Here is a 22,590-nt window from a genome sequence, read left to right as displayed (position 1 = left end):
GGGACATAAACAAAGACATTTGAAAACTGCCTCAGTGTTTTTTTTGTTTATTTTTACTGTTTAATGAAAGACAGTGGGGTTTAATCCTATAATGGGCCCAACTGACTTTCATTAAACATTTGAAACACCCTTCAAAATATCTTCTTAGCAACCCAGGCTCATGGAAAAACATGCTTCTGGAGACATTCTGCTTAATATTATGGTGCTTCTTGCACGTTCTGCGACACTTTCAAAGCGAAATGTCCAGCGAGGGCGTGAATGGTGAATGTGAATCCGGCAGCAGTTTATTACACTTGTTGTTGTATGTATCGCAGCAGTTTGTCAATGAAATGTCCAGTGAGTGCCGCTTAATTAAAGGTTAATGTTTAATTGCTTTTGAAATTAACGTATCCCCAATACTAAACCCTACCCACGGTTATTCTAACTCGTGCTTCAGAGAACTTGTGAATTATACATATAGATATGTTTTTGAAATTTTGCAAAAATGTAGCTAGAGGGCGAGCTACTGTATCCCTTTAAAAGGTGCCATTGAACGTTTTTTTTTTACAAGAATAAGACTAATAAAAGTCTAAGGTGTCTCCTGAATGTGTCTGTGAAATTTCAGCTCAAAATACCCCATAGATTATTTTAAATTAATTTTTTTAACTGCCTATTTTGGGGCATCATTAAATATGAGCCGATTCATGCTGCGGCCCTTTAACAGCATAAACAAAGTTCACACAGCTAATATAACCCTCAAAATGGATCTTTACAAAGTATTCGTCATGCATGCTGCATGCATACATCGGATTATGTGAGTATTGTATTTATTTGGATGTTAACATTTGATTCTGAATGAGTTTGATGGTGCTCCGTGGCTAATGGCTAATTCTACACTGTTGGAGAGATTTATAAAGAATGAAGTTGTGTTTATGAATTATACAGACTGCAAGTGTTTAAAAATGAAAATAACGACGGCTCTTGTCTCTGTGAATACAGTAAGAAACGATGGTAACTTTAACCACATTTAAAGGTACATTAGCAACATGCTAACAAAACATTTAGAAAGACAGTTTACAAATATCACTAAAAATATCATGATATCATGGATCATGTCAGTTATTATTGCTCCATCTGGCATTTTTCGCTATTGTTCTTGCTTGCTTACCTAGTCTGATGATTCAGCTGTACAAATCCAGGTGTTAATACTGGCTGCCCTTGTGTAATGCCTTGATCATGGGCTGGCATATGCAAATATTGGGGTCATACATATTAATGATCCCGACTGTTACGTAACGACTGTTACGTACGTGTTATGTTGCGATTCGCCTGTTCTTCGGAGGTCTTTTAAACAAATGAGATTTATATAAGAAGGAGGAAACAATGGAGTTTGAGACTCACTGTATGTCATTTCCATGTACTGAACTCTTGTTATTTGACTATGCCAAGGTAAATTCAATTTTTAATTCTAGGGTACCTTTAAAGTTTGGCATGTAACTCACCTGGCACAATTTGTGCTACAGACATGAATGATGCCTTAAATAGTTCAGGTTTTTGAGGTGTGCGATTATTTTTCTTTAACAGTAATAGACTTACAATTTACACATGGTGGATGATAAAACATTACCAGACTATCAAAGATACTTGTACATAACGAGTATTCTATATTGAGCTTGAGCAGTTAGCAAAGATCCTAAACATCCTAGCTAAGAGCTAAAAACACATTTTACAGTGTTAAAAATAAAAGTTACAACTGAATGCCTGATGAATCTATTTAAGAACATTTTATTCTGCAGTTCTTTAGAAAACCACTCACAATAAATTATCAGTAAGAATGTTTACATGTGAAGTTATAATTGAGATACATCAGCTTTTTGCATAGTCAAGCAACAGTTTTCATCTGTCTGTAGATGAGATAATGCTGAATCGAATATTTAAATAAAATACATGCTGTGCATCATCTCTGTCTTTCAATACATGGAGCACAACACAGGGACCAACAGTAGTCAAATTAACATGTATAAATGTTGGCCGATCGTTTAGAACTGTTAGCCCAACAACACAAAAACCGGACATATACATATATGTATATCTATATGTATATTATATATGGGCAATGTTCTGCTGGGAAACCTTGGGTCCTGCCATCCATGTGGAAGTTATTTTGACACATACCACCTACCTAAGCATTGTTGCAGACCATGTACACCCTTTCATGTAAACAGTATTCCCTGGTGGCTGTGGCCTCTTTCTGCAGGATAAAGCGCCCTTCCACAAAGCAAAAATGGTTCATTTTTTTGGCCTCCAAATTCCCCAGATCTCAATCCAATCGAGCATCTGTGGGATGTGCTGAACAAACAAGTCCGATCCATGGAGGCCCCACCTCACAACTTACAGGACTTAAAGGATCTGCTGCTAACATCCTGGTGCCAGATACGACAGCACACCTTCAGGGGTCTAGTGGAGTCCATGCCTCGACGGGTCAGGGTTGTTTTGGCAGCAAAACGGGGGACCAACACAATATTGGGAAGGTTGTCATAATGTTATACCTTACTGGAGTATATGTGGGTAGGAAGCTGTAGGACTGAAAGGCAGGAAGGTAGGAATGAAAGTGAAGCATTAAACTTTTTGTGTTTGGATGATCTGTTTGAAATGTGTGCATATTCTTTGACCCAGAATATTGTGCTAGCAAAACTCGGTCAGAAATGAATGACTTAGTTGGCATTATACAACGTCTCGAGAGACATTTAAGGACATAAAGAGTCTAGGGAGTTGAGTTGCTCTCCTGAGGATCAGCTGGGCCCTGTCAGAATGCATCAAAAGATTCGATATTTGCCTGGAGCCTGTCTAGACTCTGCTAAACAAACCCTAGGCTTGTGACTCGCTTCCCTGCTGAGCTAAAGCTAGAAATCCCCATGCTCACACTGAATGGATTTGACTGTGTGGAACTGGACCGGATCTCCTCCACTGAGTCCTGGAGCTCCTATCGAGAATAAAACTAAGCCTGAAAAAAGGGGAACCAGTGTAGATACAGAGAGAGTGGGCAAAATAAATGCATTTTTACCCTCAAATTTAAATTTGAAACATAAGGAGAAAAAAAAAAACTGAACATGACATCCTAGGGAATTCTAAAACTACATGTAGCAACACAAAAACATTCACTCATGAGCAAACATCCATTATTCAGTAAACGTGCAGATCACGTCATGACAGAATGACAGAATGAGCACATCCTGTGGTAATTGGAACACAAGACTATACAAGTACTAACAATACAAAATCTAATATTTCAACACAGCCTATAATGCACAAACACTCTAAAGACACACATATGATAATCTAGCAAGTTCATTGTTAGTACAAGTATTACTACTGATATATACCCTACTGTCGTTATTCCACATTTAACATTTTAAAAAACTCCATGGATTATGGTCTCCAGACACAGGGTGGCTTAGATACAGTGATGAATGACTCTTGACTGTCAGGTACACAGCACCTCTGCAAAATCTCTGCATTTGGAAGCACGATTGGGCTTATTTGGGATCAGAGCATGTGCTTTATAGTCCCAAGGAGAAATGTGCCAAGCCTGTCAGACAATTCCCTGTGCTCATGCTTCTCTAGTCAAGCTCATGATCAGCCATGCAAAAGGCATTTTCACATAAGGCCAACATTTGCATAGACATAATAAATACTGTATCTCATTAAAAGAAAGGAATCTCTTCAGTTATTTTGGGTTGCCCAATTCTTGTCTTGCAAAAGATTTAGAGAAGGTCATGAAAATGGTTGCATTAAACTAAATTCTGACTGTTTTTGGTGTAAAAAAACACAGGTTATCATTATAAGTGGCCCTCAGGGAAATATAAAATACTACAAAGGTGTGAAATATGGCCTTTTTAAAGCGCAACACAATGAAAAACCAATTCTAAACCATGTTAAATACACATTTTTACACAGACATGTCCAGTGACAGAAAGCTCTTCAAACGAAGAGTTGTCCCATTCAGTCTCCACACCATCTGGGTAACAGTGAGCGCTTGTATATTTACACGGAGGTCTCAAGAGTGTGTTTGTACTCAGCACTGCGGTGCTACTGTAACCAGCTAATGGCAGTGGAGGGATGTGGTCTTGGAATACGGCATTCGTCTTTGTGTGTAGGTAAAACAGCAGCTTCAATGCTCTCCAAAAACACTGATTGAACACGATTGGGATGACATATAGTCACTATGGGAGCCCACAATGGAGACAAGATCAATCTGGCAGCTTTTGCTGCATGAAATGTATAAGGTGAAACTGGTTTATTCATTGGCATAGCTCATAAAGGAGTTCCTGTCCCATTAACGCAATCATTCTGGAGCTGAATTCTTTCCATGAGCGTGTGCTCTCTGAATCCCTGTCTGATGGGATCTGGAAAGAAAACCGACAAATGAAACAAGTTCCTCTTTTAACAAACCCTCACGTCTAACATGTGGTTTAGACCTAATGAGTCGTAAACAGCGTTTGGGTTTCCATGCTGAAGCCATTTGACTTCAAGATGAAGTAGGTTCAGTTTTGACATTGATACAACTTGCTTAAAAAAAAAAGTCTTCAATCAAGAGAATATTTGATCAATATGACAATCACTACAAAATCATCTGCCAGAAAGGTTATATGGAGTCAATTACACAAAAAATTATGACAGTTGATGTTTTCACTCATGACTGAGTTCAAGCGAAGGGCATACATTTAGCAAAAAATTCCCATCCAAAAAGCATGGCTGGGTTCATTTAGGAAAAACATTATTTTACATTCAGAAAGTGAGCGAGTTCACCAAATGTGTGTTAAAACAATTGAGCAGCATGACAATATTACACAGAACAGCAGAAATTTGGGGTCATTCATTACCACATCCCGCCCATAGGAAATGACATCAGCAAAAACTCCAGCAAACCCATTTAGTTATTCAAATACACACATTTCTGATGACTAAAGAAATGGTGGTTCTCCATTAAAAATACTTGGCTGGGCATTGTTCCTGTGCCAACATGTGGGGAACCAAGTCTCATGGTTTCCTCTGATTTTTCCTTCTGTGATCAGACAGACTTTGAGAACAGCCATGATTATGCAATACATTTCTCTAATCCTTTACCAGCACTGAGGTTTTTGGTCTAAACCAAACAACAGTAGGGACATTCCCTTTGGAGCAGTGATGACAAAACTATCAGATAGACAGGTCAAGAAATCTGATGTTTAAATGCAGCTTAATAGAGCTGTCACGGCCTATTATGTACTTAAAACATATCAAACAGAAACAAAAAGAAAAGAAAATCTGAAGTATTTTTTGTTCTATTGCTTATTGCTTGCATTTTAATACTGTTTACTTTTAATTATATTTATTATTTATTAATATTATTATTTTGCAGAAATATTTAACATTTTAAATGGTTAAATAAAACAGTTAAAGGTAAATATTTAAAGGTGCCGCAGAACGTATTTTCAAAAGATGTAATATAAGTCTAAGGTGTCCCCTGAATGTGTCTGAAGTTTCAGCTCAAAATACCCCATAGATTTTGTTTAATTAATTTTTTTAACTGCCTATTTGGGCATCATTAACTATGCACCGATTCAGGCTGCGCAGCCCCTTTAAATCTCTCACTCCCTGCCCCCGCCTGTTTTCCGGAGGTCTTGTAAACAAATGAGATTTATATAAGAAGGAGGAAGCAATGGAGTTTGAAACTTAACGCATGTCTTTTCCATGTATTGAACTCTTGTTATTCAACTATGCCGAGGTAAATTCAATTTTTGATTCTAGGGAACCTTTAAAAAACAAGTTTTTGCTGTGGTAATGAAGTAGGTATCAAGAATTGCTGGTATTAGTAAAGAGTACTGAAATTTTGCTATCCTGACAACAGTACCTTTTAGTAACCTCTGGTTACATACTTTGCTCTTAAAGGGATAATCCACCCCAAAAATATAATTCTGACATCATTAACTCATTTACTCTTTCTTCTGTGGATATTTTGAAAGTCATCGTGGTCAAAACAATATTACACCTTATTAACTTTCATTCTATGGACCAAAAACACTTTTAAAAACATCTTTTGTGTTCCATAGAAGAAAGAAAGTTATTCAGGATTGGAGTGACATGAGGGTGAGTAAATATTGACAGTATTTTCATTATTTGGGTGAACTATCACTATTTCAGTACAAAGTTATTCAGTTCCAATCAGCTCCAAGTTCCAACCAAAGGTCTGAACCTCCATAATATTGGTTAGAACCTTAAATTAGTTAATATAACAGCCCATCTCAAATGTTTAATCAATTAATTTAAAATATGTTAAAAATGCTTGATTTGTGAGACTTAAAAAAAAAATATCAAGATATATTTCTTTTTTTTTTTTTTTCCCCACCACAATGTGAATATTCTCATTGCATGTCCTTCGCCTGTTTTTTACCAGAGTGCTTTTGGGCGTTTTCTATTTATAAAAAAAAAAGCAAAGAAGAAGAAAAAAAGCTTACTGGTTCTGTGCCAAGCAACCTGGTGCCAAGATGCCCTCTGTATCAGTTGTCTGCTTCAGGTGTGTGAGCTCCAACATGTCCACCTGAACATCAGTCACATGACCTGGCAACTGTGGCAACACTGACAGGATTTTCTCAACCAGATTGTCACCATGATGGCCAACAGCCCCTAAAGATTGGGAAATAAGAGAAGCAGGAAAAAGTAAATAGGTTTTGTAAGGACATTGAATTAGAACGTGTTATAATGAGTTATAATATATGCCACCCACCATGATGTGACATAAGGCAAGACACCACTGGTGAACAGGGTAAAAAGATTAACTAATGGCTATCATCACCATACTACCCCAATTGATTAATCACAGTACATTAAAATAATTTTGTCTTACAAGTTTTGTTATGTTATGTTTAAATATGCAAATGAGGCACATTTCCAGAATAGAAATCCACCTAGATAAAGCCAGGTTCAAAACTTGTTTCATTTTGCTGACATATTAGTGTTTAAGGTTATTATATTTCGGATATATCAATCCATTAAGCAATAAAATGTTATAAATCAAGCAGATTATATATTAATGAACCTTCTTTAGAATATAGATACGTGTTACTGTAATGGAGATTTCTGGCTCAGTGCATCTGTATATGGCCTATATAGATATGCACTGCAATTGTAATCTAAAGGCACCAATAGATAAACACTTACAGTATTTTTTGTGTATTTTTTTTCTTTCCACTAGTCTGAAAGAAGAGATGCTATGGAAGTAAAATAATCCAAAACCTCAAAATTGACCAGTGCATGAAAAAAAATCAATGGTTTTGCCTGTAGTGCCTTGCCTTAAGTATTAATTTTTATAATAAATATTTAGACACATTGGACTACACCTGTAAGATCAAGAGTTCTGTCAACAAACACAATTGATGCTTTATTGGGGGCCGCCTTCCTCCTGTTTTTGGCATGCGGGTGATTGGCCAGCTCCCCTGCGATCAGACGGCTCATCGGACCCACAGAAAAGCTCTCCTCACGGGTACTGATGAACTCAAACAGGGAGTTGAGGGCCGAAGCTAGAGCTTTAATCTGAATCTGCAGCTCAGGTGGGAGAGAGTGCATATCCACATCCATCAGACTCCCAAATCGCCTTTTCTCCGGCCTCTTCTTGTTGATGGACTGAAGATCAACTTCCAATAAAGGGAAGATATCAGCGAAAGCAGGCAAAATGTGGAGGTGCTGCGTCAGAGGGGCAAAGACCACAGGAGCATGCATGACCTCAGAAGTATAGTTCATATCACCCATCCACTCACACAGTTTCTCTTCAAACTGCTCAAACACTGGGTTCCCCTCCAGATCAGCGCTCACATTATTCGCAAGCAGGTGAAGGGAGTGAGGAACAGTTGTGAAAACCACACAGTACTGGAAGTGACTGAGGGATATGATGTCTTTGATAATGTCTGCAGTTCTACCTTTTAGCACGGTGCTGACCACAAACACAGCTTTGGGTTCATTCTGTACACCTGCTTCAAAGCTTGAGAACTGTTTGATGTTTCGAGCTCCAGCCTCAAACAGAAGCGCAGCTCCTCCGTTCCAGTGCAGACTCTCTGAACACCGATCATCCATAAAAACAACAGCCTTTTTTACCTTTGACAGCACTTTTTCCCACGTCTGACCGGGGAAACACATGACACCATCCGTGGGCAACATATTTCCGCAAATGCTGGCGTTTTAAACTGAGACGAACGAAAACAACAGCAGAACTGTCAAACAGACACCATTCAAAACAAACCCATGTGAGTCTCTCGAAGGTGACGTGGCGCGGAGGCGTCGCGAAAGTTATGCGTCATGGTGTTGCTATCAGCTGGGAGTTTTGAAACGTGGAATTTGATGGTATATTATAAAAGTAAAAATTATATATGTGGATATTTTTTTTTAATAACTCTTAACTCTAACCCTGCTCATTTTAAATTAGAAGTAGGAAACAACCTTGCTTCTTTATTATTATTATTATTATTATTATTATTATGTTGCCTTTACGTGCTGTCGGAATTATCGTAAATACGAGTTTCCTAGTTAAAAAGTGCGTATGAACGCCCTCCCATTTCGAAACTTGAAAGCGATGAGCTCGTAATCACGACTTCAGAAGTGGGAATCAAATTTCCGATATCACGTGAAGGCAGCATTATTCTTTTCTAATAATATTCTTATGTTTATCTCAGTATTTGATTTGATGATTGTTGTTTTTCGTGGTTGCCATTGATTGTATGATTCAAAATATTGCAATACGTTAAAAAAAGTACGGTAAGAAAAGGTAAGGATTTGTATAAAAAAGTTTTGAATAGCGAACAGAGCTCGCGTCTGTCCATAAATATATAAATACATAAATGAACAAATATACTGCTTTTAATTTGTGTATTGTTGTGTTGTTGTTGAACTTCCTGCGTGCCCCGCACACGTGCGCGTGCAGTGAGATGTGTCTCTGTGGTAACGCGCACCTGCTACACCAGCACGCGGCATGTTACTACTGTGACAGCTGTGACAGTAACCCCTGAAACTATTATCACACTACGTGAAGTACGTGAAGTTACTAAGTCCAACTCGGTGAATCACTGAATTAAACTGAGCCTCTGATCTTAAAGCTAAGCGCAAAAACCTGGAGGTGATCATGTCCACAAGAGAGGTGGAGAAACCAGCTGATGAGAGCGCTGATGAAGAGACGGACTGGCTTTATGGAGGTGAGAAATAAACAAACTGACGTGATGATCAATCTTTAAAACTGACTGAAGGGATTCAGGAGGTCAAATCAAGCGTCCTCGTGATGAGAAGAATAAACGCCTGAACAACATCTAACAAACCAAAAGCATACGTTTTTAAGCAGGGGTCTGACCCTAAGTTTATTACAACAGAGACCGTTATTTATCCAGCTGCACGCTTTTCGTAACATTTACTTTCAAATCAACCCTTACAGAAACCATATGGTGTAAATACATTTACACACATAACATAATAACATGTGATTACTGCTACATTTAAAAGCAGTTGGACAGCTAGTTTATTTATTTATTTAATTGTCCATGTCAAATATGGGATAGGAGGATGTTCAATAGAGAGGAACCAGAAAGAGAAAAAAAAACAAAAAAAAAAACAATCTAATCTAATGTAGAGTTGACATTTTGATTATCAGTTTTTAAAATGGCCTTAAATTGATCCATTCTTAAACTGGCTGCATTTTAGATGATGAAAGTCGTTATTATTTATATGAATTCTTTAACTTGCTAATAGCCAGTACATTCTTCTTTTTTTTTCTTTTTTTTTAACGGAACAGCTTATTGAACCTTTAGACAACATATATATATATATAAATTATTTTTTTTATTTTATTTATTTATTATTTTTTTTTTTTGCGTCTTGCAGTTTCTGATATTTATATGGCCAAATGATGAAATTCTGATAACTTGTAATGTTAAGAGATCTTTATTACAGACTACTTACATAAAATTGTCATTCTGTATCTCTCAATGATATTTCAAAAGATGATATAATGCTTAGTTTTATGATCAAAGCTCTGTAGTTTTTGTTGTGGGGGGCAAAATATATCATTCATTACAATACAATGAAGATTGAGAGATCTGATCTCCCATATTTGATACTCACATTTAAAAATATTACTAACAATGTTAAAGTTATTCTTACATTTTTGTAAAAATCTGCAAAAAAGATTTCAGCAAAAAGACACATATACCACAACCTGTTGGGGGACGTTTTTACTAAAAGGCCTTTTACGTACTAAATAAACTATCAATCAGTTGGCAGAAGACGTGGTAGATTGTGTACAACAGGTTTTTTAGCAAAGTATTGATGACGTTGATAATTTAGAAGGCATAGAAATTTGCCTATCAAATATGATTGAGTAGGCTTTATAGAATTAACTATAAACTTATTCAACTTAAAGGGTTAGTTCACCCAGAAATTAAAAACACAAATTAAGATATTTTTGACGAAATCCGAAAGTTTTTTTTTTTTTTTATCCTCCATTGAAAGCAATGAAATTACCACATTCAAGATCCAGAAAAGTAGTAAAAGCATTGTTAAAATAGTCAACGTGACTACAGTGGTTCAACCTTAATGTTATGAAATTATGAGAATATTTGTGTGCAAAAACAAAACAAAAATAACAACTTTATTCAACAAATAATAAAGTTGTCTCTGCCCTGTCATTCTGCTATGCTATTTAAGTTGCAGAGCTTCTGTGTTTACGTCTGAACATCTGGCTGTTTTCATGTGAAAACACAAAGCTTGTGCTAATCTCTACTTCTTTATCATAAATAGATGACAATTTTGATGAAGAAGAGACAACAGAAAAGGAAGTGTTCAGGTGAGTGTGTCCAAGCAAATGTCTTCAGCTGTTGATGAGTTTCCTGTCAGAGTGATGAAGTGGAACTTGGTTGATAGTTTCTAATATTTTACTATCATTGGCTTGTTATGCAAGTCTTTATGAATGTCTTATCCAGACTCTTGTAGATTACACAGTTCACAATTTAGTATAAAAAGCTCTAAAATATCTAAAAGTGGCATGATTGCTACGGCCCTGAGTGTAATACTGTAGTTTGAACCCTGGTGGAAAAAGACGGAAATATAAAGTAAAAATTGGTGCAAAGACCTTTGGATTAATTATTGCAGTATTTTGTTGGCATAGCTTTAAAGGTGCCCTAGAACTTCTTTTTAAAAGATGTAATATAAGTCTAAGGTGTCCCCTGAATGTGTCTGTGAAGTTTCAGCTCAAAATACCCCATAGATTTTTTTTTTTTTTATTCATTTTTTTAACTGCCTATTTTGGGGCATCATTAACTATGCACTGATATATAGGTTGCGGCCCCTTTAAATCTCCCGCTCCCCTGCCCCGGAGCTTGTGCTTGCCTTGAACAGCATAAAAACAGTTCACACAGCTAATATAACCCTCAAAATGGATCTTTACAAGATGTTCGTCATGCATGCTGCATGCATACATCGGATCATGTGAGTATAGTATTTATTTGGATGTTTACATTTGATTTGATTCTGAATGAGTTTGATGGTGCTCCGTGGCTAAAGCTAACATTACACACTGTTTGAGAGATTTATAAAGAATGAAGTTGTGTTTATGCATTATACAGACTGCACGTGTTAAAAAATTAAAATAGCGACGGCTCTTGTCTCCGTGAATACATTAAGAAACGATGGTAACTTTAACCACTTTTAACAGTACATTAGCAACATGCTAACGAAACATTTAGAAAGACAATTTACAAATATCACTAAAAATATCATGTTATCATGGATCATGTCAGTTATTATTGCTCCATCTGCCATTTTTCGCTGTTTGTTTAAAAGACCTCCGAAGAACAGGCAAATCTCAACATAACACCGACTGTTATGTAACAGTCGGTGTTATGTTGAGATTCGCCTGTTCTTCGGAGGTCTTTTAAACAAATGAGATTAATATAAGAAGGAGGAAACAATGGAGTTTGAGACTCACTGTATGTCATTTCCATGTACTGAACTCTTGTTATTTAACTATGCCAATATAAATTCAATATTTGATTCTAGGGCACCTTTAATTAGGCATTAGGTTTGCCTTTTGTTTTTTTTTTTGTTTTTTTTTTAAAGTAGCTCTTCCTCACATTTGATTTAATTTGCATATACAAATGTGCTTCATCAGCATTTACTAATACATGTCCCCAACACAAGCGCACACACATTAACATTTAAATTCTCTGTCGTTTGGGGATATTCTGCTACTGGCAATGTCAGTAACTTTCGGGTCGCTTTAGCCCAGGCTGCTTTTGCATTTGAACTGAGAGTTTACAAGACCTAATGGTGTGCCGAGTCAGAATGAGAGAGGCTGACACATTTATTTCCTGTTAGGGCAAGTAGCGCTGTACAAATGAAGCGTGTACATTTAATGCCCGTTTCACCGCTTAGTAATGACCATGCGTGCACATTAGGCGGTATGGGACACGTCTGTGCCGATAGGCCTCTTTGCAAAAATGCTCAGAAATTGGATCAAGCCACGCGTGTCTGATGGAACTCTTTGGACGCTTGTTAAATTTAGCATTGGATGTGCACAGGGCTAATACAGTATAAGCTCCTCTTATGTGCTCACTGGAGTAGGAATGAGAAGGAATATTAACCATTGTTTTATTCCTCTGCTTCCCAGCATAGCGCAGAGACGCATTAGCTGTTTCTTGGAGTCGACGCAGCGTTTTTTATCGGTTGGATTGCTTCACCTTCATTAGAGTCGGGACAAAACTCAAACCCAAGCGAGAATTTTCCCTCACGTTGCATTGGCCTTAAATAAGCCTGATGAGGCCGCAGTGATATAGGCCTCACTTAAACTAATGTAGGCCTGCAGCTAAAGATGTGCTTGTAAATTGATCCTCCTCATTGCCCATATTTGCTTAGTGTAAAAGCCTTTTTATTGTTCTGTAGCATCAATTAGTGCATGTGATTAAATCAGACAGGCAGAGGACGCTGAAAGGAAGCCTGTGATTCGGAAGGAAAAAAGAAGTTTCTCCTACAGAGCACACACCTGAGTGTTTTAAACTTAAGAATATGTGTTTAATACACAAAATAGACTGAAATAGTGTGTATATATATTTATTTTTGATTCATTTAATTCATTTGCACTATTCTATAATCTAATTGGTTAATTATAAAATATATCTTACTTCTGCAGTGCTCTGATTGGCGATGTGGATGGTGTAAATGAACTCAGCTACCAGGTACTTGTTCTAGTAAAACATGTTTTAATCATGTAGGGCATTTAACTTTGCAAACATATCTGTTTTGTTTTTCCCTCTCAAAGGAGAGTGAATCAGACAGTGATGATGACGTCTGTGTGACCATCGGTGACATTAAAACAGGCGGATCTCAGGGCTCGTGAGTAATTCTGTCAGACAACTTTAGTTATGTATGTCATTGTCAAGCCTGCTCATGTCATACAGAGATATGTATGACGTCTTAAGGCATTCTGTGTCAAATAAATTGCTATAATGATACTTAATTGTCTCTTTGTGGTTTACTCTGTAGGTCATTTGGTTCGAGTTCCATAAGTCTGAACATAAAGTCCTCTGTTTCAGGTAATAAAGTGAAGGTAATTAATTAATCTGTTGATTAGATATTCAACTCATATGCTACTCTGTAGAAAGAACTATTTTTAATTTTTAACAATTTAACAATTTTTTGCGCAACCCTATTACTGCATTATTTTCCTCATTACATCATTTGGACCTATGGCAAACAAGTAAAAAAAAAAATATCTTTTTTTACAAATATTGCAGTGTTGACTATAAAATAGAAAATAATACAGCTCATCTAATTCTTTTATTATTATAATTTTTTTTATGTAATTTGACCTTCTGAGCTTAAAGAGTTAGTTCACCCAAAAATGATGATAAAAAGTAAAAAATAAAGTCATTTATTACTCACCCTCATGTCGTTCTACACAAGTAAGACCTTCATTCATCTTCGGAACACAAATTAAGATATTTTGGATTAAATCCGATGGCTCAGCGAGGCCTGCATAGACAGCAATAGTACTTCCTCTCTCTAGATTCATAAAGGTACTAAAAACATATTTAAATCAGTTCATGTGAGTACAGTGGTTCTATCTTAATATTATAAAGAGATGAGAATATTTTTTGTGCTCCAAAAAAAAAATATATATATACTTTTTTTTACAATATCTAGTGATGGCAGATTTCAAAACACTGCTTTAGAGCATTATGAATCTTTTGAGTCGAAAAAATATTCTCATTGCTTTATAATATTAAGATAGAACCACTGTACTCACATGAACTGTTTTAATTAAGTTTTTAGTACTTTTATGGATCTTGAGAGAGGAAGTGCCATTGCTGGCTATGCAGGCTGAGCCATCGGATTTATCAAAAATATCTATATGTGTTTTCTGAAGATGAACGAAGGTCTTACGGGTGTGGAACAGCATGAGGGTGAGTAATAAATTACATTATTTTAATTTTTGGGTGAACTAACCCTTTAACATTTCCCAAAGGAATACTTTCCTTTCATTGAACATTTATTTGCAAATAAATTACACATCTTAAAGGTTTAGTTCATCCAAAAATGAAAATAATGTCATTTATTACTCACTGTCATGTCGTTCCACACCCGTAAGACCTTTGTTCATCTTCAGAACACAAATTAAGATATTTTTGATGAAATCCGTGAGCTTTCTGGCCTCCAATAGACTGCAAAGTTATTACCACTTTCAAGGCCCAAAAAGAACATAGAACCCAGAAGCACTGCACTGTGTTTACTAGGAGAACTGCCGTTAAAGTCATTATTTTTGTTTGTTTTTTGCACACAAAGTGACAAAAAGTATTTTTGTCGCTTCATACCATTAAGTTTGAACCACTGTAATCACATGGATTATTTTAACGATGTCTTTACTATCTTTCTGTGTCTTGAAAGTGGTAATAACGTTGCAGTCAATCAGAGGTCAGAAAGCTCTCGGATTTTGTGTTCCGATGATGAACGAAGGTCTTACGGGTTTGGAACAACATGAAGGAGAGTAATTAATGACAGAATTTTAATTTTTGGGTAAACTAACCCTTTAAGCCCTATTTTATAACCTATTGTTAATGAAAAAAAAGATTAGATGACTTAATTTAGTTTAAATATTTTGAGAATGTGTGTGTGTGTATATATATATATATATATATATATATATATATATATATATATATATATATATATATATATATATATATATATATATATATATAAATATATAAATATTTCTCAAATTACAATCATGCATTCCTGAAGAAAGCTTTAAGCCTGACTGAACTGTGCTGCCAAGAATCCTTTCAGGACATTTCTCCAGGTTTGGTTTGATCTGTGTGTGGGAATCCAGCCTCTAAAGTCTTATCTACTGTGAGTCAGGCTCCAAGTCTAGAGGGCTGGATCTGGATGCTGAAGGCAGTGTCCTGCAGGTGGATGTGGAGTCCTTTGAGGAGAAGCCATGGAGGAAACCAGGTGCAGTTGCTTGCGTTAAGACTTGTGAAGTGTGTGTGTGTGTTAGTGTACCTCAGATGCAAATGTACATTTTCTCTGGTACAAACTCTCACAGCGTATGTTGTGTATAAACGCAGGTGCGGATCTGTCTGACTACTTTAACTATGGTTTTAATGAGGACACCTGGAAGGCGTACTGTGACAAACAAAGACGTCTTGAGATCTGGAGACGCCTGGAGATCCTGAGCCTTGCGTCATCCAGCAAATTAATGGTACATTTAGCATATCTAAAATATGCCCTCATTTCAATCATGATGTTTTATACTAAGATGTTGATAATTAGTTGTGACAGGACATTCACTGCAGTTTCAGCCTAATGAAATACCTTGTTAAATAACTGTCATGAACCCTCATAAAGAGATTTGGGGCACTCTACATGGGGCTCCATGCGGCACACAAATATGGTGCATTCACATTCTCCTGGGAAGTTCATATTTATTATTTGCGATGGTGTAATTATACCATCATGTGCGTTCAGATCTCTTTATTTGGAACAAGATGCTGATGTACCTATTCTACAAAAAAATATGCTTTAGTCATTCATGTGCGTGCAAATCTTAAATATAATCTAATTCAAGTTCAAGACGACCTGAGTAATCTTCCACCCAATATACCTGACTTGCAGTTGATTCCAAAACTTGCAGTTGATTTAATGTTAGCACATTGCTAAGCTAAGGGCACAAATATTGGGTGATGAAATTTATTTTTTATCATAATTTTATATTTTAGATTACTTTAGCTCAAACAATAGAGCATGGCGCTAGAAATACCAAGGTCATGGGTTTAATTCCCTGGGAATGCAGGAACTGATCAAATGTGTACCTTAAAAATGCAATGCATTGCCTTGTCTGCCGTATTTTTTTTTTTTTTTTTTTTTGAGTTTGTTGCAGTGTATTCTGGGACTGCCTTCACATGTAAAGCTACCTTAGAATTTGGCTAAAACAAGGTATCACAGGAGGCAACTTACTGGATTTATACCTTTTAGAACAGCAATCAGTTGCCTCAATTTTTAAATTAAAAATTTCAAAGTTTATGTCAGCAGAAATGGCAGATTTTTATTTTATACTCATACATGTTAACTTGAAATGTTTGAGTACACTAATTCATACATTTAACTTTAAATTTTCATGTAACCTCAATGTGAACATTTTTATTAGTGTAATCTTAGCTAGCTATAACAAGCTAATTCAGGAAATGCTAACATGCTAATTTGTTAACATGTTAACAATAGCATGGTATAGCACTTGCTGAATGAGTGCAGCGATGTAAAGCATTTAACATACTTGCTCTCACACCAAGCCACATGTACCACTTGTCACATGATGTTGACTCTCCAAAACCCCATAAACTCTTCTAAATTAGCATAACAAAACATTAATCACTACTAAATCTCCCACTTAAAATTGCACAAAAAACATTATATAACACTTAATTTTAGCATTTACTCTCCCTTTTGAGTGCCATGGGGAAAGCATGATGGCATTTAATAGACGGAGCTGTAGATCACTGACAAGCTACGCAATATTGCGTTCATTATTGCAGATGAAATGACGAAATGCGCGTGACAATCGCATGCGATATATCCCCCAGCCCTATGGGAAATAGAAATCCCAACCCAGTTTCAGTTAAACTCAATTTTTTTTCTAATTTAAAAGAAATAAGTTCATAAAACTCAAAACAATGAAACAGTTCAGTTTACTTAAAATATATCAGTTCTGGGAACTTGAAAGAAAAAGAAAGTGCTAAATACTCATAAAAGTTCATTTGACTGAACTAATTTGTTTAAGTTTGTCCTACTTAAACTAATTAATTATTTTGAGCATTAGGGTTTATAGTGCAGAATGTGTGTGTATACATATGAATGAATGCCCCCCCCCTTCTCTTTTTTTTCCAGGTGCATCAGAGTTCTAGTGATCTGCCTGAATACTCATCCAGGTGAGTACATGAACCCTAAATCAAACATATCCGTATTAACCAATCAAACCAACCCATACACACATTACAGACACTTTCTTGGAACAACATGTGGGTAAATGATAACAGATTGTACATTTTCTGGTGGACTGTCCTTTTCAGACACTGACAATAGCCAACATTTTGGTTTAAAAGGTCTTTGGCTTGAGTCCTAAAACCATTTAAAGGTATTTTTTAGAGTCTCCTAGAAGAAGTAGAGCAGATGCTTCCAAACTTAGCACATGATAGGCTATATCAGCCAACTGTATACTGTCATTTAAATGGAAAAAGTGCACCTATGGAACAGCTTACAACACGTAAGAGATGGTCAGTCAGCCTTTGCATACAGTATACATTGAGTTAAACAACTGTATCAAGAATCTGTAATGAAGAGGCAGCAGTGATACTATAGTTAATGTCATTTCTGTCTGTGTTTTCTGTATTTTATCATGTGCATTTGAATAGTTTGGCATTGGACCCTTAATGGCAGCTTATTTACTGTGTGGGCCAGCCATGTTCCCTGTAACAGCATCATTTCATGATAATGACTTTCTGCTGTTGTACCAAATGCTCCATACGCACGTTATCATCCCTGTTTTCGGCAGTTTTAATTCTTTAACTTTTTTTCTTTCAGCTCTTGATTTCTATCAGCCCTTGTTTTCTGTTCTCCCCTGAAGAAAACATCCTGACTGTTGAAACCTCCTAATATTTCACTACTTTTCTATGAGACACAACACAAATACACACACACCATGGTTCAGTCCTGGTGGTCCAGACTGCCTTTGGTCCTGGGCAGGAGTTAGCGGGGGTGATTTTTAATCAGCCGTTCCTTGAACTTCTCCTCGATCAGTTGAAGGTTATGCCTTGCTCAGGGGGACGTGTATGAACCGGAGCATTCAAGGGTAAAGTAACAGTCCGGCTTTCATTATTACACATACACGCACAGACAGGATGCAGGAGTCAGTCACAGTACGCCCGTTTAAACACAGAGCATGAGGTGGCATTTTCTGAATCAAACGGGCCTTAACAGAGATTGTTATTCGATCTTGTTCAGCTACATTATAATGCAGTGTTTTTGCAAAAAAAAAAAAAAAAGAGTTCACGGGAGTTCATGTGCATTTTCAGGTACAGCTTGACTGCATACTCTATGAATGAGACGGACTTAAATTCACCATGAAATAGAAATTTATTTTCTAAATGCATGTAATTGATCTAATTGTGACCTATTCATCCATGTGTGTTTCAATTTGTTTTTAAAAGGGTGGTTGATTATGATTTTACTTTTTTAACTTTAGTTAGTGTGTAATGTTGCTGTTACAGCATAAATAAGATCTGCAAAGTTAGGGTTCTCAAACTTCAAAGCAAAGCTAGATATTTTCTTTTAAAGAATTCTCTGTTTAAGGACTACAACAAACGGCTGGTAGGGACTACAATGAGCTTCTTCTCGGGTTGGTGACATCACTAACCCTAAAATTTACATAAACCCTGCCCCCGAGAACACGCACGAGGGTGAGGGTGAGATGTTATTGCATTACAGTTTGTAACAAAAATGCAATAGCTTGTCATAAAAGCAAGATGACAACATGACAAGTTATAACTGTAATTAAACTAAACTATACCTGTTCTATCATGCAGCATATAATCTCTGGCTCTGTAGGCATTTTACAACAGTTCCCACATGAGCAATTTATAGGTTATCATAACAGAATATGCTAATCAATGACTTTAAGATATCCCACATCAGCTACATAAATTCACCAACTAACCATTCAGAAATGTCCTATTGCATTCTACATGTTGTCACTTCTTCTTGAGTCTCTACATCATTGTCCGACTCCATTTTGAACATAAGTCTCAATAGTTTCTGACATTTTCAGTGAGTCTGCTAATCGGTGCTGCTAAAGCCGACGACACATTTAACGATTGTAAGGCTGATTATGAATGTAAATTGATACTTATGACTGATCGCGCTCAAACGCGTCCAGTCAGAGCCAGTTGCGTCCAGTCAACTAATACAGACAGCATTCAAATCCTTAAATCTGCTTCAGTCGCAGGAAACAACCGCTGTGTGTTGAGCACAGTCTTAGAATGTTTTAACTAGTCGTTAAATGTGTGCTCGGCTAAACACGAGCTTTTGAAACTCCTCCCCCTTCTTGGGAGCTGCAGCTCATTTGCATTTAAAGGGACACATACAAAAATGGATCTTCTGGTAAATGTCAAAATTCTCTCTGGTGACATATGCAGGACTTCTCCAAACATTTAGTCTGCTAAAACCTCATCCCTGCAAGCTGGTGTTTCTCTGCCTCCATTTTTGAAGGCAACGGCCACATCTTATAATCCAACCAGCAACCTATGTATAGAACCAAGTCTATTCCCCTACATTTTTTTCCAATAATTTGTTACACTCAGATGTACATCACAGTAAGAAAAAAAAAATCTGTTGCTTCTTCCTTGTTGCAACTTTAAAGGGATAGTGCATCCAAAACTAAATATTTTTGGATGCACTATCCCTTTATTTATATATATATATATTGTTTTGGACCCCAATGACAGTTGAAACATTGTTTAAAAAAAAAAATCTTCTTTTGAAGTAACCTATTTTTTGTTCGTTGTTCTGATCGATATAGTCATCTTGGGGTTATACACCTAATGGCCAAGCCTTACGGAAGCCTGTAAGCTATAAACATCTCATTCTCATTTACAAGATTCCCGCTGCAAGCTCTCAAATACGTGATGGCTCATGAAAGTAAACATTTGTCATTTTGTTTAGCATAATCTTAATAAAGTGATTAAAAACCTGGAGAAAAAATACCTGCAGTATTTTGCCATATTAAAAAGAATCTTAACATTGACAAAGCATAAGTAACAATAAACATAATTTTCACAGATACAGTCAGTAAAAATGATTTAAAATATGACTAATATGACGTTAATGTTTTAATAGGTTATGATATGACATTTGTTTGTGATATGTTTTATTTGTTGTGCATTGGTTGCTACTTCTAATATGCTGGGACTGTCAGTTTGAGCAACAACATCGAATTGATCCTTCCAAGTTCGTGCTTTCATGATAGCCTGGCAAGACTGGTCTCCATGAGAATGCAAGTCCTTTCTTTGAGTTCTTGGAATTGAGAAACTGCCAAAGTGTCCAGTAACAAGGGTTTTAGCAAGATAACGTGAGTGATATTTGGCTGATCATGTGATTTCAAAATGGCCACCCTTCTGTGGCGAACCTCTCCATGTAAAATAAAACTAATTTTATTAAGCTACACATACTGAATGACTGAAGTCTTATGTTGGATTTTAAACATAATTTCAATAGTAATATTTATTTAATATTTATTTAAAACATTTTAATGAGTAAATTACTGAGTGCTCTTTTTAAAGGGATAGTACACCCAAAAATTATAAAATATTTACTTACCATCATGTCATTCCAAACCTGTACGATTTTCCTTCTTATTTTGAGAAATGTCCCTGTTTTTTTTTTTTTTTTTAATCCATACAGTGGTAACCAAAAATATCTTCTTTTGTGTGAGGAAATGATAAAAGAATTTTAATTTTTGGATGAACGATCACTTTAAATGGAGAAATCACTGCATGACGTACAGTGATTAAAAATACAGAAAGCATGCAATGAGAGCAGACTGCAGAGCAAGGGCTGATGTTTGAATTTTTAATGATTTTTTTATAAAATCATGAGAAGGTAGCACTTAAATCCACTGTCGTGTTTGCTGAAAGTAGGTGACACACAAGAAGTGTGTCAGTTTCGGGCTTTTATATTTGTTTTTTTTACTGTATTTGACTCTGTCCCAAACTTCACCAGCAGACCATGAACAATGACAGAGACTTTTGCAGACAGGCTGACCTTTACTTTCTTGCAGCGTGCATAATGTTCGATGCAGTATTAATGTGCTCTGTTTTATTTGATGAATTTTTAGTGACTGAAATAGGTTATTGCCTTGTTCATTTGTGCATTACTGAAAGTATTTGTAGCCACGTTTCAGGGGACTTGAAGATTTATGAATGGTGATGACTACCATGGTGCACATTCAAGCAAGTGTGTAACTGCTGTGTGTACATGAGCTAAAAATATTGTCGGGCACATGAGAGGATATTTCCTAGATCAGCAGGAAAATAGCATTGACTGAGGTTGCATGCATTTCTCTGCTTGCCAAGTGTTCTATAACAAAAATAATTGCCAGGATCTTTTGTGTTGTTTAAATGGCTTGCAGTGTGCAGCACACATTTCATCCTCCTCACTCACACATATGGACTCACCATAATGATCTGACTTTGATTTATGTGCGTGGGTGTGAACAGGAAGTCGAGCGGTTCGATCAATGTTATCGGAGGACAAGCAGGGACCATCAGTCGAGTGGAAGGCCGAAGACGTCACAGTGCTGATGAGAATAACATCAAGGTGTGTTTTTGTGTTTGATGGACATAAATAGTACTGATCTCATATACATATCTGTGTGATATATGTGTATTTCAGGTCGTTTCAGAGCAATCCTCAGACACAAAGCTGTCCTCCCCAAAGCTGTCCTCCCCAAAGCTGTTGCCCTTCTTTCCTCCAAACATCCCACCTCCACCTTTCCCTCCTCCCTCCATCAGCACCACACCCCCCCTTATACCACCACCCGGTAAGCGAGCTCAATACTGTACGCTCATGCACACTCACTGTGTCAGCAGAAAAGGGACTAGCTCATGCTCTGTCGTGACGTAGTAGCGTGTGAATGCTACGACATTGCAGATTTTTCTTCAGCTTGTCCTTGAGCAAAACTCTCACTTCTAATAGTTACAAAATTAAACAGAACACGTCAGAAAAGACATAGTCCAGCATATTAACCAGCATATTAAATGAAAATCAGATTATTCTCATAACAATCGGGTCAGTCCTCATAATGCTAAGATTAAAGGGTTAGTTCACCCAAATTTCTGTTATTAAGTATTCACCCTCATATCATTCCAAACCCGTAAGAACACAAATTAAGAATTGCTGCCTATGTGTGGTTCAGATACCTCTCGGTTTTCATCAAAATATCTTAATTTGTGTTCTGAAGATGAACTAAGGTCTTATGGGTTTGGAACAACA

General features: G+C 36.6%; 2 protein-coding genes across 7 annotated transcripts in view; one reads left to right on the top strand and one right to left on the bottom strand.

Moving 5' to 3' along the window:
- scfd2 (sec1 family domain containing 2) overlaps positions 1–8,272 on the bottom strand; it is a 158,362-nt gene extending 150,090 nt beyond the window's left edge. For both annotated transcript variants that reach the window (XM_067383679.1, XM_067383680.1), the window contains exons 1-2: positions 7,359–8,272; positions 6,477–6,645 (exon numbers count right to left, since the gene is read on the bottom strand). In XM_067383679.1, coding sequence (XP_067239780.1) covers positions 6,477–6,645; positions 7,359–8,172 — 983 coding nt within the window. In that variant the 5' untranslated portion in view covers positions 8,173–8,272. The remainder of the gene's footprint in view (positions 1–6,476; positions 6,646–7,358) is intronic.
- Positions 5,731–22,590, top strand: part of fip1l1a (FIP1 like 1a (S. cerevisiae)) — a 46,640-nt gene continuing 29,780 nt past the window's right edge. For 3 of the 5 annotated variants that reach the window (XM_067383683.1, XM_067383684.1, XM_067383681.1), the window contains exons 1-10: positions 9,007–9,200; positions 10,795–10,840; positions 13,181–13,226; positions 13,310–13,383; positions 13,534–13,583; positions 15,409–15,501; positions 15,618–15,751; positions 17,434–17,474; positions 21,816–21,915; positions 21,991–22,138. In XM_067383683.1, coding sequence (XP_067239784.1) covers positions 9,131–9,200; positions 10,795–10,840; positions 13,181–13,226; positions 13,310–13,383; positions 13,534–13,583; positions 15,409–15,501; positions 15,618–15,751; positions 17,434–17,474; positions 21,816–21,915; positions 21,991–22,138 — 802 coding nt within the window. In that variant the 5' untranslated portion in view covers positions 9,007–9,130. Of the gene's footprint in view, positions 5,747–6,071; positions 6,109–9,006; positions 9,201–10,794; positions 10,841–11,331; positions 11,482–13,180; positions 13,227–13,309; positions 13,384–13,533; positions 13,584–15,408; positions 15,502–15,617; positions 15,752–17,433; positions 17,475–21,815; positions 21,916–21,990; positions 22,139–22,590 lie in introns of those variants that run through there. The other 2 variants (XM_067383682.1, XM_067383685.1) reach the window with 2 other exon arrangements.

Source organism: Chanodichthys erythropterus, chromosome 4, assembly GCF_024489055.1.
Source record: "Chanodichthys erythropterus isolate Z2021 chromosome 4, ASM2448905v1, whole genome shotgun sequence".
NCBI lineage: Eukaryota > Metazoa > Chordata > Actinopteri > Cypriniformes > Xenocyprididae > Chanodichthys > Chanodichthys erythropterus.
Note: the sequence above shows the minus strand (reverse complement) of the source record. Positions and strands in the feature narration are given on the sequence as shown.